The sequence below is a fragment of the Triticum aestivum genome, chromosome 3B (assembly GCF_018294505.1).
Source record: "Triticum aestivum cultivar Chinese Spring chromosome 3B, IWGSC CS RefSeq v2.1, whole genome shotgun sequence".
In the NCBI taxonomy this organism is placed as follows: Eukaryota; Viridiplantae; Streptophyta; class Magnoliopsida; order Poales; family Poaceae; genus Triticum; species Triticum aestivum.
In genome coordinates this window covers 835,088,321-835,109,633 of record NC_057801.1, presented here as the reverse complement: position 1 = coordinate 835,109,633, position 21,313 = coordinate 835,088,321, and the positions used below count along the sequence as shown (strand labels likewise).

General features: G+C 41.1%; 1 protein-coding gene across 1 annotated transcript; it reads left to right on the top strand.

Moving 5' to 3' along the window:
- The first annotated feature begins 14,300 nt into the window (after positions 1-14,300).
- Positions 14,301-16,356, top strand: LOC123068084 (disease resistance protein RGA2-like). Its single transcript, XM_044490580.1, has 2 exons — positions 14,301-15,371; positions 16,231-16,356. Exons 1-2 carry the CDS (start codon positions 14,301-14,303, stop codon positions 16,354-16,356), a joined length of 1,197 nt encoding a protein of 398 aa, XP_044346515.1.
- The last annotated feature ends 4,957 nt before the right edge of the window (positions 16,357-21,313 follow it).

Here is a 21,313-nt window from a genome sequence, read left to right as displayed (position 1 = left end):
CCGCGCAGGCAATAGACCGAATCGCCAGATGACGGTTCACCTTTATTCTGTCATAACCTCCTCCCTTTCGAGAGTCAACACGCTCTATGAGTATTGGCTCTACTCCTACCGTAGAGCGTCACATACCACATTCCGTGAGCATTATTGAGGATATTCAGGTCAGTGCTTCTTCATTGATCCTTCATGGTCCTGCATATTTACATTTCAACATGAATGACATTTGCATTGTCATATTGTAGACTCGATTGATTCACACCGAGAAAGAACGAGATGAAAACCGGGCCAAGCTGAAGGCACGAGATAATCTAGTGAAGTCATTACAACATATGGTGGCCAATATTTATTCCATGCAAGGCCAACCAGTGCCAGAGATGCCACCAACGCAAGAGTGGAACATTGTGAGTGCTACGTCTTGAGCTTGCGTTGGTTTTCCTTGAAGAGGAAAGGGTGATGCAGCACAGTAGCGTAAGTATTTCCCTCAGTTTTTGAGAACCAAGGTATCAATCCAGTAGGAGGCTCCTCACAAGTCCCACGCACCTACAAAAACAAACAAGAACTCGAAACCAACGCAATAAAGGGGTTGTCAATCCCTTCAAGGCCACTTGCAAAAGTGAGATCTGATAGAGATAATATGATAAGAAAAATATATTTTTAGTATTTTATCATATAGATTGGAAAAGTAAAGATGAAAATAAAAGTAGATCGAAAGCTTATATGATAAGAGATAGACCCGGGGGCCATAGGTTTCACTAGTGGCTTCTCTCAAGATAGCATAATTATTACGATGGGTGAAGAAATTCCTGTCGAGCGATTGATAGAAAAGCGCATAGTTATAGATTATCTAGGCATGATCATGTATATAGGCATCACGTCCGAGACAAGTAGACCGAAATGATTCTGCATCTACTACTATTACTCCACACATCAACCGCTATCCAGCATGCATCTAGAGTATTAAGTTCATGAAGAACAGAGTAACGATTTAAGAAAGATGACATGATGTAGAGGGATAAACTCATGCAATATGATATAAACCCCATCTTTTTATCCTCGATGGAAACAATACAATACAATACAATACAATACAGTACGTGCCTTGCTGCCCCTGCTGTCACTGGGAAAGGACACCACAAGATTGAACCCAAAGCTAAGCACTTCTCCCATGGCAATAAAGATCAATATAGTAGGCCAAACAAAACTAATAATTCAAAGAGACTTGCAAAGATAACTTAATCACACATAAAAGATTTCAAAGTAGATTCAAATATTTCTCATAGATATACTTGATCATAAACCCACAATTCATCAAATCTCGACAAACACACCGCAAAAAGAGTTACATCGAATAGATCTCCAAGAAGAGGAAGGAGAAAATTTTATTGAGAATCAAAGAGAGAGAAGAAGCCATCTAGCTAATAACTATGGACCCAAAGGTCTATGGTAAACTACTCACAACTCATCGGAGAGGCCTTGGAGATGATGTAGAGGCCCTCCGTGGTGGATTCCCCCTCCGGCGGAGCACCGGCGATGGCTCCAAGATGGGATTTCGCGGATACAGAAGGTTACGGTGGTGGAAATAGTTTTTCGTAGTCGCCTCTGATGTTTTCAGGGTACGGGTGTATATATAGGAGGAAGAAGTACGTCAGTGGACGATCGAGGGGCCCACGAGGGTGGGTGGCGCGCCCAGCCCTAGGGGGCGCGTCGGGCACCCTCGTGGCCGCCTCGCTTGTTTCTTGACTTGCACTCCAAGTCCTCTCGATCACGTTTGTTCCAAAAAGATCACTCCCGAAGGTTTCATTCCGTTTGGACTCCGTTGATATTCCTTTTCTTCGAAACACTGAAATAGGCAAAAAAAACAGCAATTCGGGTTGGGCCTCCGGTTAGTAGGTTAGTCACAAAAATGATATAAAAGTGTAAAGTGAAGCCCATAAGCATCCAAAACGGGTAATATAATAGCATGGAACAATCAAAAATTATAGATACGTTGGAGACGTATCAAGCATCCCCAAGCTTAATTCATCGTCGTCCTCGAGTAGGTAAATGATAAAAACAGAATTTTTGATGTGGAATGCTATCTAGCATATTTCTCAATGTAATTTTCTTTATTGTGGCATGAATGTTCAGATCCAAATGATTCAAAATAAAAGTTCGTATCGACATAAGAAATATTAATACTTCAAGCATACTAATAAAGCAATCATGTCTTCTCAAAATAACATGGCTAAAGAAAGTTATCCCTACAAAATCATATAGTCTGGCTGTTGCTCTATCTTCATCACACAAAGTATTTAATCATGCACAACCCCGATGACAAGCCAAGCAATTGTTTCATATTTTAGCAATCTCAAACTTTTTCAATTTTCACGCAATGCATGAGCGCGAGCCATGGATATAGCACTATACGTGGAATAGAATGGTGGTTGTGGAGAAGACAAAAAGGAGAAGCTAGTCTCACATCAACTAGGCGTATGAAAGGGCTATGGAGATTCTCATTAATAGATATCAATGTGAGTGAGTAGGGATTGACATGCAACGGATGCACAAGAGCTATAAATGTATGAAAGCTCAACAAAAGAAACTAAGTGGGTGTGCATCCAACTTGCTTGCTCACGAAGACCTAGGGCATTTTAAGGAAGCCCATCATTGGAATATACGAGCCAAGTTCTATAATGAAAAATTCCTACTAGTATATGAAAGTGACAACATAAGAGACTCTCTATCATGAAGACCATGGTGGTATTTTGAAGCACAAGTGTGGAAAAAGAGATACTAGCATTGTCCCTTCTCTCTTTTTCTATCATTATTATTTTTCTTTTTATCTTTTTTTATCTTTTTTTATCTTTTTGGTGGGCTTCTTTGGCCTCTTTTTATTTTTTTTCATGGGCTTATTTGGCCACTTTTATTTTTATGAAGTCCGAAGTCTCATCCCGACTTGTGGGGGAATCATAGTCTTCATCATCCTTTCCTCACTGGGACAATGCTCTAATAATGAAGATCATCACACTTTTATTTATTTACAACTCAAGATTACAACTCGATATTTTGAACAAGATATGACTCTATATAGATGCCTCCGGCGGTGTACCGGGATATGCAATGAATCAAGAGTGACATGTATGAAAAATTATGAGGTGGATTTGCCACAAATACGATGTCAACTACATGATCATGCAAAGAGTAATATGACAATGATGACGCGTGTCATAATAAACGGAACGGTGGAAAGTTGCATGGCAATATATCTCGGAATGGCTATGGAATTGCCATAATAGGTAGGTATGGTGGCTATTTTGAGGAAGGAATATGGTGGGTGTAGGTACCGGCAAAAGTCGCGCGGCACAAGAGAGGCTAGCAATGGTGGAAGGGTGAGAGTGTGTATAATCCATGGACTCAACATTAGGCATAAAGAACTCATATACTTATTGCAAAAATCTACAAGCCATTGAAAACAAAGTACTACGTGCATGCTCCTAGGTGATAGATTGGTAGGAAAAGATCATCGCTCGTCCCCGACCGCCACTCATAAGGAAGACAATCAATAAATAAAATTGTGCTCCAACTTCATCACAAAGCGGTTCACCATACGTGCATGCTACGAGAATCACAAACTTCAACACAAATATTCTTTAAATTCACAATTACCCAACTAGCATGACTCTAATATCACCACCTCTATATCTCAAAACAATTATCAAGTATCAAATTGATCATAGCATCCAATTCACTTTCTATGATAGTTTTTATTATACCCAACTTGGATGCCCACCATTCTAGGACCAATTTTATAACCATAGAAAATACCATACTGTTCTAAGAGACTCCCAAAATAATATATGTGAATCAAGAGAGATCAACAATTTCTACAAAATCAAGCCACCGCCGTGCTCTAAAAGATATAAGTGAAGCACTAGAGCAAAAAATATCTAGCTCAAAAGATATAAGTGAAGCACATAGAGTATTCTAATAAATTTCAAATCAAGTATTTATCTCCCAATAGGTGTGTACAGCCAGGATGATTGTGGTAAACTAAAAAAATAAAGACTAATATCATACACGATGCGCCAAGCAAAACACATATCATGTGGCGAATAAAAATATAGCTCCAAGTAAAGTTACCGATAGACGAAGACGAAAGAGGGGATGCCTTCCGGGGCATCCTCAAGATTAGGCTTTTGGTTATCCTTGAATATCTTGGGGTGCCATGGGCATCCCCAAGCTTGGGATTTTGCCACCCTTTATTCCATAGTCCATCAAATCTTTACCCAAAACTTGAAAACTTCACAACACAAAACTCAACAGGAAATCTCATAAGCTCCGTTAGTGCAAGAAAGAAAAACCACCACATAAGGTACTGTAATGAACTCATTCTTTATTTGTATTGGTGTTAAACCTACTTTATTCCAACTTCTATATGGTTCATACCCATACATACTACCCATAGATGCATCAGAATAAGCAAACAACACACTAAAAGCAGAATCTGTAAAAAAAACAGAACAGTCTGTAGCAATCTGTAACTTTCGAATACTTCTGGAACTCCAAAATTCCTAACAAAATAGGAAGTCCTATGCAGTTTGCCTATTGATCTACAGAAAAAAGAATCAACGCAAAATCATGTTTCTGTGATTTATTGAATTTTTTCTTGTGAGCACAAAGTTTCTGTTTTTCAGCAGAATCAAATTAACTCTTACCATAGGTTATCCTATAGGTTCTACTTGGCACAAACACTAATTAAAACAAGAAAACACATCTAAATAGAGAGTATATGAAAAATTTATTACTAAAAAGGAGCAAAAACAAAGAAACTAAAATAAAATTGGGTTGCCTCCCAACTAGCGCTATTGTTTAGCGCCCCAAGCTACGCATAAAAGCTAGGATAGATCTAAGTAGTGCCATCTTTGGCATTTGATTCATAAGTAGATCGCATGATAGATTCATAAGGTAACTTGACTTTCTTTCTTGGAAAGTGCTCCATGCCTTTCCTTAATGGAAACTGGAATCTAATATTCCCTTCCTTCATATCAATAATCGCACCAATCGTTCTAAGGAAAGGTCTACCAAGAATAATAGGACATGAAAGATTGCAATCAATGTAAAGAACGATAAAATCTATGGGCACATAGTTCCTATTTGCAACAATAAGAACATCATTGATCCTTCCCATAGGCTTTTTAATGGTGGAATCCGCAATGTGCAAATTTAAAGAGCAATCATCAAATTCATGGAAACCTATAATATCACATAAAGTTTTCGGAATTGTGGAAACACTAGCCCCAAATCACACAAAGAATAACACTCATAATCTTTAATTTTAATCTCTATAGTAGGTTCCCACTCATCATTAAGTTTTCTAGGTATAGAAACTTCCAAATTAAGTTTTTCATCATAAGATTGCATCAAGGCATCAACAATATGTTTGGTAAAGGCTTTATTTTGGCTATAAGCATGAGGAGAATTCAACACGGATTGCAACAAGGAAATACAATCTATTAAAGAGAAATTATCATAATTAAATTCCTTGAAATCCAAAGTAGTGGGTTCATCACTATGTAAAGTTTTGACTTCTCCAATCCCACTTTTACCAAATTTAGCATCAAGATCTAAAAACTCCGAATCATTGGGACGCCTTTTAACTAAAGTTGACTCATCTCCAGTCCCATCATTATTAAGATTCATATTGCAAAACAAAGATTTAATAGGGGACACATCAATAACTTTTAGATCTTCATCATTATTTTCATGGAAACTAGAAGAACATGCCTTCACAAAGCAATCTTTCTTGGCACGTAATCTAGTGGTTCTTTCTTTGCACTCATCAATGGAAATTCTCATAGCTTTGATAGACTCATGCTTAGGAGGAGTAGATCTAAGTTTCAAAGAATCAACATCAAGCGAAAGTCTATCAACGTTCCTAGCTAATTCATCAACTTTAAGCAATTTTTCTTCAAGCAAGGCATTAAAATTCTTTTGAGAGACCATAAATTCTTTCACACTATTTTCAAAATCATAGGGCATCTTATTAAAATTTCCATAAGAATTATTATAGGAATTTCCATAATTATTAGAGGGATTACTAGGGAACGGTCTAGGATAAAGTTTCCTCTATAAGCATTGTTACCAAAATTATTCCTACCAACAAAATTCACATCCATAGATTCATTATTATTCTCAATCAAAGTAGATTCATTATTATTCTCAATCAAAATTCACATCCATAGATTCATTATTATTCTCAATCAAAATCATATGACAAAGGCATATCATTGGGATCAATAGGAGCACTCTTAGTAGCAAACAATTTCATAAGTTCATCCATCTTTCCCCTCAAAACACTAATTTCTTCTATAGCATGCACTTTTTTACTAGTAGATCTTTCAGTGTGCCATTGAGAATAATTATCCATAATATTATCAAGGATTTTAGTAGCTTCTCCTAAGGTGATTCCATAAACATGCCTCCCGCGGCCAAATCTAAAAGATTTCTAGAAGCAAAATTCAATCCGGCATAAAAATTTTGTATGATCATCCAGAAATTCAAACCATGAGTAGGCCAATTGCGAATCATCAATTTCATTCTTTCCCAAGAGTGGGAAACATGCTCATGATCAAGGTGTTTAAAATTCATAATATCGTTCATAAGAGAGATGATCTTAGCGGGAGGAAAATATTTAGAGATAAAGGCATCCTTGCACTTATTCCATGAATCAATACTATTTTTAGGCAAAGACGAAAACCAAATTTTTGCACGATCTCTAAGTGAAAACGGAAATAACTTCAATTTAACAATATCATTATCCGTATCTTTCTTCTTTTGCATCTCACACAAATCAACAAAGTTGTTTAGATGGGTAGCTGCATCTTCACTAGGAAGGCCAGAAAATTGATCTTTCATAACAAGATTTAGTAAAGCAGCATTGATTTCACAAGACTCAACATCATTAAGAGGAGCAATCGGAGTACTAAGGAAATCATTATTATTAGTATTGGAAAAATCACACAATTTGGTATTATCTTGCGCCATCGCGACAAGCAATCCAACACACAAGCAAACAAAAAGGCAAGTGAAAGAGAGAGGAGATAGGAAAGAGAGGGCTAATAAAACGGCAAGGGTGAAGTGGGGGAGAGGAAAACGAGAGGCAAATGGCAAATAATATAAATGCGAGGGAGGTAAGTTTGTGATGGGTACTTGGTATGTCTTGACTTGAGCGAAGACCTCCCCGGCAATGGCGACAGAAATCCTTCTTGCTACGCTTTGAGCTTGCGTCGGTTTTCTTTGAAGAGGAAAGGGTGATGCAGCACAGTAGCGTAAGTATTTCCCTCAGTTTTTGAGATACAAGGTATCAATCCAGCAGGAGACTCCTCACAAGTCCCACGCACCTACACAAACAAACAAGAACTCGCAACCAACGCAATAAAGGGGTTGTCAATCCCTTCAAGGCCACTTGCAAAAGTGAGATCTGATAGAGATAATATGATAAGATAAATATATTTTTGGTATTTTATGATATAGATTGGAAAAGTAAAGATGCAAATAAAAGTAGATTGAAAGCTTATATGATAAGAGATAGACCCGGGGGCCATAGGTTTCACTAGTGGCTTCTCTCAAGATAGCATATTATTACGGTGGGTGAACAAATTACTATCGAGCAATTGATAGAAAAGCGCATAGTTATGAGATTATCTAGGCATGATCATGTATATAGGCATCACATCCGTGACAAGTAGACCGAAACGATTCTGCATCTACTACTATTACTCCACACATCGACCGCTATCCAGCATGCATCTAGAGTATTAAGTTCATGAAGAACAGAGTAACGCTTTAAGAAAGATGACATGACGTAGAGGGACAAACCCATGCAATATGATATAAACCCCATCTTTTTATCCTCGATGGCAACAATACAATACGTGCCTTGCTGCCCCTGCTATCACTGGGAAAGGGCACCGCAAGATTGAACCCAAAGCTAAGCACTTCTCCCATGGCAAGAAAGATCAATCTAGTAGGCCAAACCAAACTGATAATTCGAAGAGACTTGCAAAGATAACTTAATCACACATAAAAGAATTCAGAGGAGATTCAAATATTTCTCATAGATAAACTTGATCATAAACCCACAATTCATCGGATCTCGCCAAACACACCGCAAAAAGAGTTACATCGAATAGATCTCCAAGAAGAGGAAGAAGAACTTTGTATTGAGAATCAAAGAGAGAGAAGAAGACATCTAGCTAATAACTATGGACCCGAAGGTCTATGGTAAACTACTCATAACTCATCGAAGAGGCCTTGGAGATGATGTAGCGGCCCTCCGTGGTGGATTCCCCCTCCGGCGGAGCGCCGGCGACGGCTCCAAGATGGGATCTCCCGGATACAGAAGGTTACGATGGTGGAAATAGTTTTTGTGGTCTCCTCTGATGTTTTCGGGGTACGGGTGTATATATAGGAGGAAGAAGTACGTCGGTGGATGATCGAGGGGCCCACAAGGGTGGGGGGCGCGCCCAGCCCTAGGGGCGCGCCGGGCACCCTCATGGCCGCCTCGCTTGTTTCTTGACTTGCACTCCAAGTCCTCTGGATCACTTTTGTGCCGAAAAGATCGCTCCCGAAGGTTTCATTCCGTTTGGACTCCGTTTGATATTCCTTTTCTTCGAAACACTGAAATAGGCAAAAAAACAGCAATTCGGGCTGGGCCTCCGGTTAGTAGGTTAGTCCCAAAAATGATATATAAGTGTGAAGTAAATCCCATAAACATCCAAAACGGGTAATGTAATAGCATTGAACAATAAAAAATTATAGATACGTTGGAGACGTATCAGTGAGTTTCGTTCAAACTATTTCTATCACCATTTTCGGCATTACCATATGCATTCATCTCACTATTGGGTCAATCCATCACAGCTCAACCCATCACAAGGGTCGAACAATGTTCTGGTAGTTCCACCTCAAGTTGGTGGAGTTGGGCCAGCAAACGAAATGATGCCTTGTAATGTTGATGTTATCACTCCGGTTGATGGAGTTGGGGCAGCAAACGGAATGATGCCTTCTAATGTTGATGTTATCACTCTAATCTCCAAAATCACGTGAACTTCATGTTATGTTATGTTTGGAACTATTCCTTGTATGCTGAGAACTCTTGCATCTTGAGACTTGTAAACTTGTGGTAGTCGAGTATCTTCACTACTATTTCACCTTTTATGCACTATTCCTTTTATGTGGAATGTTTTTCAGAATCAATCATTGCTTCTTTTGTTCAATGATGCCTATATTTGACATGTTCTATGTGTGATGAACTATATGCTGCTTCTGTATATGTTTCGCTGCAGGAAAGAAACAGAAACAGGAAAAAAAGGCTCCTGGGCACACCATTACCGAGGGCGGCTCTCGGCAATGACTGTGAAACTGGACCAGAATGCACCCTTTACTGAGAGGCCTCTCGGTAAACGTGTACCAACCAGTATACCCTGACACCTTTACCGAGAGGCCTCTCAGTAAACGATAATAACCTGTGGTAGCCCTGAAAACTTTACCGAGAGGTGCTCTCGGTAAAGGGAAAAGGATTGCCGATGCTGGCTCTCGGCAAAGTTGGCCCTCGGTCTGTTCTCGTGGTCCAACATGTCAGGAGGTGACACATGTCAGCCTCCTATTGGTTACCTTTGCCGAGAGGGCCTCTCGGCAAAGCTGGCCCTCGGCCCGTGCTCTTGGTCCCACATGCCAGGAGGTGACGCGTGTCAGCCTCCTACTGGTTCTCTTTCCCGAGAGTGGCTCTCGGCAAAGTTGTCCCTCAGCCTGCTCTCTTGGTCCCACATGCCAGGAGGTGGCACGTGTCAGCCTCCTACTGGTTCTCTTTGCCGAGAGTGCCTCTTGGCAAAGTGGCAAAGTTGGCCCTCGACCTTCTCCCTTGGTCCCACATGTCAGGAGGTGACACGTGTCAGCCTCCTACTGGTTCTCTTTGCCGAGAGTTGCTCTCGGCAAAGGTGGCCCTCGGCCTATTGTCATGGACCCACATGTCAGGACACGACACGTGTCAGCCATCTAGTATTTCTTTTTGCCGAGCGTGGCTCTCGACAAAGTTTGCGTGGTCCCACATGTCTGGAGCTAACGGACTTATCCGTTAGCTGCTTTATTTTGCCGAGACGTGTTGTTTAGCTCTCGGCAAATGCTTTGCCGAGTGCCCGTGCTATAGCTCTCGGCAAATACCTGTTTGCCGAAGAGGTGTACGCCGGGTGGCTTTTGCCGAAGGTGACACTCAGAAAAGGCATTGCCGGCGGTTTTTGGGCCTTTGCCGAGTGTCTGTGGCACTCGGCGTATAGGGCGATTCCAGTAGTGATGCTGGAAACAAAATGAATGTCTACCTAGCAATGCCAAGGAGTTCCTAACGCGCTCCAACAACAATGGTTGTCGTGTGTACTACAAGGACGACGAAAGCTTTTGACAATGGTGTTAAGGGGATCACGTCGGTAGGGTACTATGTGACAGGTGGTGATCATCCTCCCGTGTGGATGTGCCATGTTCCCTCCAGATCTTTAGTCGAGTTTGTTTTGCTCTTACTTCTATTTTGTCATTTCGTGTTGGTGATATCAACAATATTGTTATGACGAGATGTATGTCCCTGTCATAGGCATTCAGCCTTTTCGGTTATCTCTTCATGCAACTCTTACGGAAAAATGAAGTGTTATCTAGCTCGTAGAGTACATGTTTGGTCGTTTGTGGATGCTCCATATTTTCCCTTTTTATTTTGTACATGTCAAGACTCAAGTGCTTCTGTTGATTGTTTCTTCCAGATATTTTCTAAGTTCCACCACTCGTTACTTATACCAATAAAAAGCCAGTATTCCATAAGTACGGAACTTGACGACAACAATTGGCTAGTGGAGCACGACCAGCTGCAAACCCAACCAAACAGCTCGCTTCGAGCCGGCTACGGAAAGTGTGTGCCTGGATTGCTTCTTCTTACTGAAAATACCAAACTAAATTGGTAGTTTGAAACCCACCATAGCCCCAGTGTCGCTCTCTCCGCAAGGGCGACCTGGGCGGCGATATTCACTCCCCGGCCTGCTACGCTGCTGCTCCCATAGGAAGGAAATGAATGGGTGATCTTTAAAATAGACTTTGAGAAAGCCTATGATAAAGTGAAATGGCCTTTTTTGTTTCTTCGTATGAAAGGTTTCTCACCCAAGTGGATATCTTGGATTGAGTCTTTTGTCTCAGGAGGAAGTGCAGCTATAAAGGTAAACTGATGTCGGATCTTATTTTCAAACGAAGAAGGGTCTTCAACAGGGCAATCCCCTTTCCCCTATGCTCCTCAACATCATAGCTGACATGTTGGCCGTTCTAATTGATAGAGCCAAAGCAAATGGACAGATTAGTGGAGTAGTGCCACACCAAGTTGATGAAGGCCTATATATTCTTCAGTATGTAGACGATACAATTCTATTTATGGATCATGACCAAGAGAAGGCTTGCAACATGAAGATACTACTTTCTGCATTCGAGCAACTATCAAGTCTTAAGATTAATTTCCATATGAGTGAGTTATTCTGTTTTGGAGAAGCCCAAGCTATGGAGAATCAATACACCAAGACTTTTGGTTGTGCCTCTGGTGAATTTCCTTTAACGTATTTAGGTATTCCTATTCATGATAGGAAACTAACAAATGCTGAATGGAAAGGGGTATTAGAACGGTTCGAGAAAAGACTATGTAGTTGGAAAGGAAAATATCTTTCTTCAGGAGGTTGCCTTACAGTGGTTAACTCGGTGCTTAGCAGCCTTCCTTGTATATGATGTCCCTTTTTGCTATACCAAGGGGTGTACTTAAAAAATGATTATTTTCGCTCTAGATTTTATTGTCAGAGTGACGATCAAAAGAAAAGGTACCGATTGGTTAAATGGAACATTTTGTGCCGCCCTATAGAGGAAGGGGTTTGGGAATTCATGATTTTTTTGCGAGGAGGAATTCATGATTTGGACATGAAGAATGTCTCCTTATTAGGAAACTGGTTGTTTAAGCTACAGACAACTAATGGAGTGTGGCAACAGTTGATATGTAATAACTACTTATTTAGTAAGCCTTTTTCGCAAGTCATGTAGTCAACCTGACACCCATGCAAGTCAAAACTGATGCAACATGGATAGGACAGTGGGTGACACACTTAGAAAAAATTTAGAACCCAAATGTGCATTTTCATAGCATTAGGACTAACTTGACACTCCTCGAATAGTTTTAGGACATATTGTGTATTTTACTCTGTTTCAATTATGTCTTGCTGTGTCGCATGACCAACATGAATTATGTCAATGCCATAAGCATGTATGAGGCTGATCACGATGCTGCCTACCAGATGGACCTGTACGCGACTTCATGCAGTGCATGCGACTTATTCCATGTCCCGAGCGTCATCGCCAACATAGCGTGCACGCGACTTATTCCATGTCCCGAGCGTCATCGCCAACATAGCGTGCAAGCAACTTATTCCATGTCCCGAGCGACTTATTCCATGTCTCGAGCATCATCGTCGACATAGCGTGCATGGAACTTACTCCATCTAGTTTGAATAAGGTGCATGTTTATACATATATAGTAGAGGTCACACCAATCTGACTCAGCGATGTAGTGGTTCATGAATCAATACAACCCAAAGAGTCATCACTTTGTTCAATATATGCAGTTCTATATGGGTACTAGTAGGTTAGTCAAGATAAACAAACCTTCATATAACATGCACGCTGTCCAGCAGTAGGTAAATGTCTGCATCCCACACTCCTCATCTAGACATGATTGATTGTGCCAAAATGTAGCTAGGTAGTGGATAGTCGTCATATGTATTGATCTTCTTCTTTTTTACGGGTAGCAACTAGTATATGTTTTGATTAAATAACCATACAGATATGAAAGTTAAGAGATGAATATTGTCATGAGGATTTTTGTACGCGAAGTCTACTTTAGGCTTGACATACGTATACTCAGGTGGCAGTTAGTCAAATATCATCCATTTTTTCTTTTGTAAATGAAAAAAAAGCTAGCCGTCATATCGACAGCTCTACACATAGCCATCATTTATTGCGTACTTTTAACATGAAGTTATATAAACGCGGATAGTTGAGGGTATTATTGGTGACATGCCCGTCCCATCCAGAAATTCTTGGTTAGTGGAGAACCAAACAACTTCTATAAATTTGTGATGCTAGTACTGAGTTGGGCCTCACAAGTCACAAACGATCATACTATCTTCTTGTTTATCAAGATGATAAATCCGTTTCTTTCCGTGTTTTCCATTGGCCACCAGATGAAAATAGTGTGTTGTTATCTCCCTCTTGGATCTGTCTAACTTTAGCGCATTAGGACCGCTTATTTTCTTATTCTCTCATCAACTACTCTCTTAGCCGCTCACACTACCAAAGTAAGGGGATAGTGTGCTCTGCCTTTACGTCCAAGTCACTGATTCTGCCTCTGTATGGAAGGCTTTTATGATTTGGTGGCTACCAAAATTGCTGAAGAGAATATTTGTTCCTCACTCATATATTGAAAGGTGCTGAAAAATATAGATATCGTAGACAGCTCCTGGGAGTGGGCCAAAAGCTCGATTGGCTAGTATAAGGAACAACAATAAAGATTGTTATCACAATAACCCAAACGAGAAAGCGGCATAATTAGAGACATGTCCTACCGTGCGCGCCCGACAAAACAATTTCTCTCGAGCCAATGATCTCAAGAATTGTGGTAAAAATAAAAAAGACCTCTAGCTTCGGAATTATCATTACTAGTTTCTTCTTGTGGTCTAATCATGTCGATGTCACCTGCCCCCCCCCCCCCAACTACCACCACTAATTCAAACCCATCTCCTTTGGATCGAGTCAAATATAATGTGTGGTAGTATAGGCCATGACGTATGAGGGAACATAATTAATACTACATAGTAGTTGGTGTCGCTTGTCAGCTGGTGCTAGTTTCGCTGAAAAAATGAACAATTTTGCTAGAACTCATCTAGATGAGATATAATTTGGTCTCATTCACCTTTTATAGCCATTGGATGTGATGCTATAAGTTGCGTGTGTGCTGATGTGGGTTGTATCTGTTCTTGTTTTCAAAGTGAACGAGACCAAATTATATCTCATCTAGATGAGTTCTAGGTACTCCCGATAAATTAGGACAAGCGGCACCTTCATTTGCTCGCACTCAAACCACACTGGTCAACTTTCTGTTTTCTACAAAGCCGTAGTACATCGGGGAATCATAGCATACACTTGCCTTCTGAAACCTTGCTCTCCTCTCATTTGGGCTTTGGCTACTTGATTTCTTCATCATGGTGGCCGTCCTGGATGCTTTCGCGGCCAAGCTGGCTATCATCCTAGCAGGTATGGCAAAGACTGAGTTAGAGATGCTCCTGGGCGTACCTGGCGAGATCACCAAGCTCGAGGCTACGCTCGGTGATCTCAGCCGCATCATGGCCGACGCTGAAAGGAGGCGCATCCACAACCCTGACTCGGGTGCAGAGGAGTGGGTCGGGGAGCTCAAGGATGTCATGTACGACGCCGACAACATACTTGACCTCTGCCAGATCATGGAGGGAGAGGATGCATCCAAAGCTCCTTCTGGATGCTGGAACATCCCAATGTTGTTATGCTTCCACAACCCCGTCGCTGCACACAAGATTGGGAAGAAAATCCAAGCGCTCAACCAACGGTTGCTGGACATTGAGAAGAGGAGCACTCGCTATGAATTCATCTCCCAAGCAATCAACTCTTCGGCAAGCAACTCTATTGATAGAGTTGACAGTTCTTTTATCAAAAGCAACCGCACAACTGGATCGGGCATCATCCTATCTGATGTTGTTGGAGAGAAGATCAAGGAAGATACAAGAAAGCTTGTTGATATTCTAGTCAACAAGGAAGAGATTCGTGCTGGATCAAGCAGTGACAGGTTTCCTGTTGTTGCTATCACTGGTGCTGGTGGGATAGGCAAAACTACCCTTGCTAGGATGGTTTTCAATGACACTATGGTGAAGGATCACTTCCATAAGAGGATTTGGCTGAGTGTGAATAACAATAAAGAGGTCAACGAGATGACAGTCCTAAGAACCGTCTTATATGCTGTTGGAGGTAACCAAAGTGACCTTCCTGACAACAAGGCCCAGCTGGAGAGTGCTTTGAATCTAGCAGTGAAGCAAAAGAAATTATTGTTGGTGATGGATGATGTGTGGAGCCCTAAGGTGTGGAATGAGCTACTTAGAGTCCCGCTCAATGATGGTGCTTCGGGGAGCTGGGTATTGGTGACCACAAGAAATATTGAAGTTGCTAATATGATGAAAGCACATCACCTCCACCGAGTTGACAAGCTAGTGGGAGAAGACGTTTGGAACCTGCTTAAGAAACAGGTCAGCATCAAGAACCTTAACCTTTCAAGCATATTGCAAGTTAGGAGAGGCAAACAAAGTTTAGAGTAAAAACACGGAGACAACAAATGCTTCTGTGAACAACACAAACAATAATACCTCCGTGTCCTTTAGTTTTCTCTATCATTTTAGCAATATCATAATACTCCCTGAAGCCAGGTTTTTGGTCCCCTAGTATTTGTGTCAAATTTTAACCATCTATATAATTAACAACATATCAAGTATATGCTACAGAAATTAAACGACTGGATTTGTGTTTGAAAGAGGTTTCCCCGAGGTATAATTTTTGTGACATATCGGTTATATTTTCTTACTTAACTTTATGGTCTAACTTTGTCACAAAATAAGATAACACCTAATAAAACCGGACGTAAGGAGTAACAATAAAGAATTGGTATATATTGATCATTTAGATGTTTTACCCTATTGAAATAATATAACCTCATCCCTTTTTCTGCTGGTAATAATATAACCTTGTCTTCAATCCTATTTTTTTTTGCGGAAAGTCTTCAATTCTATATACTAGCACATATGCCCGTGCGTTGCAACGGGAGAAAAAATAATATGCATTTAAAGTTAGTGAGAATTATATGTGCAAGCAAAACCCTGTGTGGACGTGAAAAGGAACATTTAGCTTCTCGGTTTCGCCGGGTGTGAAGTAATCAATCCGCTATTTTTCCATTCATTAATCAAGGCGATTTAAGAGTTTTGTTACGTCAACGTACGCCAGAGAAGGCCCATGAATTATTCAATCGTCTTTTCCTTTCAATCAAGGAGATTTGAAGGTATGAAGTTTCTGAATATTGTAGGAAACATGAACCATTTTCTAAATGCTGAACAGGTTTTTAAAAATTATGTACACTTTCAGGAAAATATAACGAAATTTGAAACAGGAACATCTTTTAACATTCACAAATATTTTTTTGAAAACACCAACTTTTTTTATAAAATCAAGGACATTATTTAAATTTGTGCACATTTTGTTCGAAAACCAGAACTTGTATTGAAAATTCATAACATTTTTCGAAAATGTGTATCTTTTATATGTGAAAATTATTTTGAATTGTGAAAATTTCAGTAAACCAAGAATATTTTTTCGAATTTGGAGCATTTTCTAAAATGCCATTTTCTTTTTAGAAATCTCAAACAATTTTACAAACAATAAAAATTTGAAAAAATTGGGAAGCTTTCTTCAACTTCAGAATATTTTTCAAAATAAGAACCAGCTTTTGGGATTCTTCACACATTCCAAAATTTAATTTCTTTTGACACTCTGAACATTTTTTGAGAATTTTGAATTTATGAAATAAATTATATAAGAAAAATAAACTTTGACAGGGAAAAAAGAGATACGGGATCCAGAATAAAAGTAGAAGTAAAACACAGAAAATGAATAAATGCGCAGCCCATTATTGGTTTTCCTGTCGAAGCTCTGACTATTTGTCGCCCTGTGCCTAAAATAGTATGTTTATAGGTGCATGAGCTGAAAAATAACTGGGCTGGCTTTGCTGGGCCACTGCACATGGCCGACGTATGAAATTCTGGAAAAACCTTTTTTTAGCAGAGAAACGCATAAGAATTTAGTACCACCTTGGATAGAAAAATACTCTTTTCGGCGGTGAACCGATGAAACATTTGTCGATTTGGAGCATTTTTTAAAATGACATTTTCTGTTTTAGAAATCTTGAACAATTTTACAAAGTAATAATAAAAATTGAGAAATGGAAAGCTTTTTTCATGTTCCAAATATTTTTCAAATAACAAAATAATTTTGGGATTATTAACATTTTCCAAAAAAATATTCTGAAAGTTTTTTGAGAATTTTCAATTTATGAAATATATTCTATAAGAAAAATAAACTTTAGAAGGAAAAAAGGAGATACGGGAAGGAGAATAAAAGTAGAAGTAAAACACAGAAAACAAAAAAACTGGGCCAGCCCATTATTGGTTGTCCTGTGCGAAGATCCGACCATTTTGTCGCCCTATGCGGAAAATAGAATTCTTCCAGCTGCATGGGCAGAAAATAAGTGGGCTGGCTTCGCTGGGCCACAACGCGTGGCCCAACTACAAAATTCTGGAAAAGCTTTTTTTCTAGCAGACAAACGCATAAGAATTTAGTACCACCTCGGACAAAAAAAACTCTTTTCGACGGTGAACGATGAAAAAATTGCCGAAACGCACCTTGCTTTATTAGTAGGTATAGATATCGATATAGATTACCAAAGTAACCGAAATCGTCCTTTCAAAGAAGTAAATAATAAACATTATTTCATCAAATATGTTTGTTTATAACACTGAAAAGGACAGTTACTTGCAAACTGAAGCCAACATACTAAAATGAGGTCTAACTTGTAGTTAGAGTAAGTATATTTGAAGAACAATATTTTAAGTCAAGGATCCCTTGGGACTCTATCTATGCTTATCAAATTCGCTGCCTTGCCGTTTTATAATTAAAAATGCAGGTGGGCAGTTTTCCCCCGGCGTTTCAGAAAAATATATATATACTGATTTTCGACATGGATAGAAAAACAAGTGCTAATGCAAGGACAGATCTCAAAGCTAGACCAACTAGATTTGTAAATTTGTGGCCCATGTGTACCATGGTGGTTTTGTAGTTTGAAGAAAAATACAGTATAAAACTCACGGGACACTAGTGACAATTCCTTTTTTTGGGGTTCTGTTTGCCACATTTTGCATTGTAATGAGCATATCAACCACGATTACTGCAAGTTTTTCCTCCTCCCCTTGCCTGCAAGTACTGCTCTCACAATGACTCCACGACTGTAGCTACAGCATCCCCATTAGCAGTCCTCTCCTATGCACATGGACCATTCATATCTGGATTATATCTCCTAAGCAACATAGATACTTAGTAATATAGTTGGTCCATAATTCGTGGTTGCTTTGAGATTCATTCTACTTTTTTGGTTGTTGTCAAAATCTATCTCATTTCAAAATGTGCATTCGTTTTTTTTATGTTTCATTGTGTACCAATAAAAATAATGCACTTGTTCTGGATCGGTTTACTGATGCACGATGAACCATTAAGATACACTCTGGAATGAAAAAAACAAACAATGTAACGCTTTGAAATGAGACAAATTCCAAAAACAGTCCAATAAATAGCTTGAATCTCAAAGCGTCCACGGACAGTGGATTTCATGCACAGGATATCCCGTGCATGGTAGAATTGCTTTTCTCTACTTAGTAATACTTGGGGAGTTGTGATATACCGTCTTTGAACAAGAATCTCCAATATATTGATTTTGAACGTATGCTGGATGAGTCCATGAAGAAATTGGCATTTGGCATTGCTCTCCCTAGGCGACACGGACGGCTGCTCCAAAGTCCACCTCCTCTCCTATCCTCTCTTGTGCTCTCCGCATTCTCCCTCATGTCGCCGCTGGAGGATGCATCTAGTGAAACCAGTGTAGCGGACGATGGAGACGGGGTCCCTACTGGTGGTCGTTACAATTCCCTTGGATGTGTTTTGTGTGTGGCTTTTAGCTGTAGCGGGGGATCCTGGCCGTCGTTGATGGTGTGACGATGCTCGGGGTCAGGGCATCTCCAGCCGCGTCCCCGGGAAGACCTCCCCAGGCGATTTTTTCGCGCCGGCGCCGAAAAAATGGCCCAGTCGTGCCCCTAGGAGCCCGATTTTCGCCGGTTTGGGCCGAAAACAGCGCCGGCGGACCCAACCCGAACCCGGCGCGCTGGGGCGCCCGGGGGTGCCGGGACGAGCTGTTCTGACGCGAAAAAGACGCGGGCCAGCCGCGTCAGCGACTCGGCGTCTCGTCTTCCCCCAACAGCCTCGGTTCCCGCGGGGAATCAATGGCAAGGCTGTCGCCGGTCACCTTGCCATTGATTCCTCACGGGCGGCGCTTCACGGGACGGCGCGCCGACGCCTCCCCTTCCTCACACGCGTACACACGGGCGCGGCCCGGCTATAAAAGCCGGCGGCCTCCACTCGCCTGTGCCCACACCAGCCCCGCCCCTCGCTGCCGTCTAGCCCCTCCCTCTCCCTGCCTCTCCCGAGCGCCGCCGCCCAGCCCCTCCCTCTACCTCTCCCGAGCCCGCCCAGCCCCGCCGTCGCCATGGCAGAACGCTTCCCCGGAGACGAGGCGGTGGCCAACGGCTTCGGCCGCCATTCGCTCCGCGAACAGGAGTCCTGGCTCCTGTTCCAGGCGAACATCCCGGTGCCGCCGGACATGCGCGCCGGGCCAACGGGGTGGGGACTCAGGGCCGCCCAGTCAAGGAGGAGAAGGCCGACGACGACGATGGCGGCGACGACTTCAGCCCCTTTCTTTTTTAGATTAGGTTAATGTAATGAAAATGCGTGAATTTCGCCGAAATTTGCCATGTTTAGCCGAAATTTAACTATTTTTTATCATAACTTCGCCGAACGACCCTTCTTTTTTTTAATACGCGCCTGGGGGCGGCCATGGGGGCCGATGGCTGGGGACCGACTCGCCCCCAGGGCCATTTTTTGCGCCGGCTCACCCCCAGGCGGCGCTTTTAGACGCCCCCTGGAGGGCCAACGACGGGAGATGCCCTCATTCTGCGGCATGATGAAGACATGCCTACCTAGTTTGCCCATGTCTAGATGGGGTGCACCCAGGGGTGTCATGATGACGCATGTTGGGCTAGTGGTCTATTGTGCCCTCAACTGAAGGGGGCGGTCAACCTCCCTAGTTTTCCCACATTCGGATATTGAGAGGCCAATGATGGCATGGTTGTGTCCATGCTACTTGTGAGTTGCGTTGGGATTTTCTCAAAGAGGAAAGGATCATGCAGTACAGTAGAGATAAGTATTTCCCTCGAACCAAAGTTATCAATCTAGTAGGAGAACCATATAATACCTCGTGAACAACACTTACACACAAAAATCAAATACTTTCACCCAACGTGAAAAAGGGGGTTGTCAATCCCCTCGGCAGTTAATTGCAAGGATCAAGTCTGATAATGGTAGATAGATAAGCAAAACACGAAATAAAATAACGACAAATAAATTGCAGCAAGGTATTTTTTGGATCTTATATATGACAAAGATAGACCCGGGGGGCATAGTTTTCACTAGAGGCTTCTCTCTCGAACAAAAAACATACTGTGGGTAAAGAAATAACTGTTGGGCAATTGATAGTAAAGCACATCATTATGACGATATCCAAGGCAATGATCATGTATATAGGCATCACGTCCGAGACAAGTAGATCGACTCCTGCCTGCATCTACTACTATTACTCCAGAAATCGACCACTATTCAGCATGCACCTAGAGTATTAAGTTCATAAAGAACAGAGTAACGCCTTAAGCAAGATGACATGATGTAGGCAATGTAAATCCAAGCAATATGAATAAACCCCATCGTTTTCCCCTTAATGGCAACAATACAAATACATGGCATGTCCCTTTCTATCACCAGAATTGAGCACCGCAAGATTGAACCCATTGCAAATCACATCTCTCATTGAAAGATAAATCAATCTAGTTGGCCAAACCAAACGGATAGATCGGAGAGAAATACTTAGCTATAATAATCATGCATATAAGAATTCAGAAAAGATTCAAATAATATTCATGGGTAATCTGATCATAAACCCACAATTAATCGGATCCCAACAAACACACCGCGAAAGAAGATTACATTGAATAGATCTCCAAGAAAATCGAGGAAAACATTGTATTGAAGATCAAAGAGAGAGAAGAAGCCATCTAAACTAGCTATGGACCCGTAGATATAAGGTAAACTACTCACACATCATCGGAAGAACAACAAGGTTGATGTAGAAGCCCTCCGTGATCGAATCCCCCTCCCGAGCTTGTCGCTCCCTCGTGGCCCTTCATCTCTTCTCCCAAACTTTCTAGGGGCTCTTCTGGTCTAGGAAAAGTTAATCCAATTTTTTTTCTTTGTTTGGACTCTGTTTGTT

Excerpts from the sequence above, each read along its gene's own strand:
- LOC123068084 (XM_044490580.1), top strand. The coding sequence starts at position 14,301 with ATGGTGGCCGTCCTGGATGCTTTCGCGGCCAAGCTGGCTATCATCCTA. Across the intron at positions 15,372-16,230 it reads GGAACCTGCTTAAGAAACAG|GTTTTTAAAAATTATGTACA; the intron begins GTCAGCATCAAG and ends AATGCTGAACAG.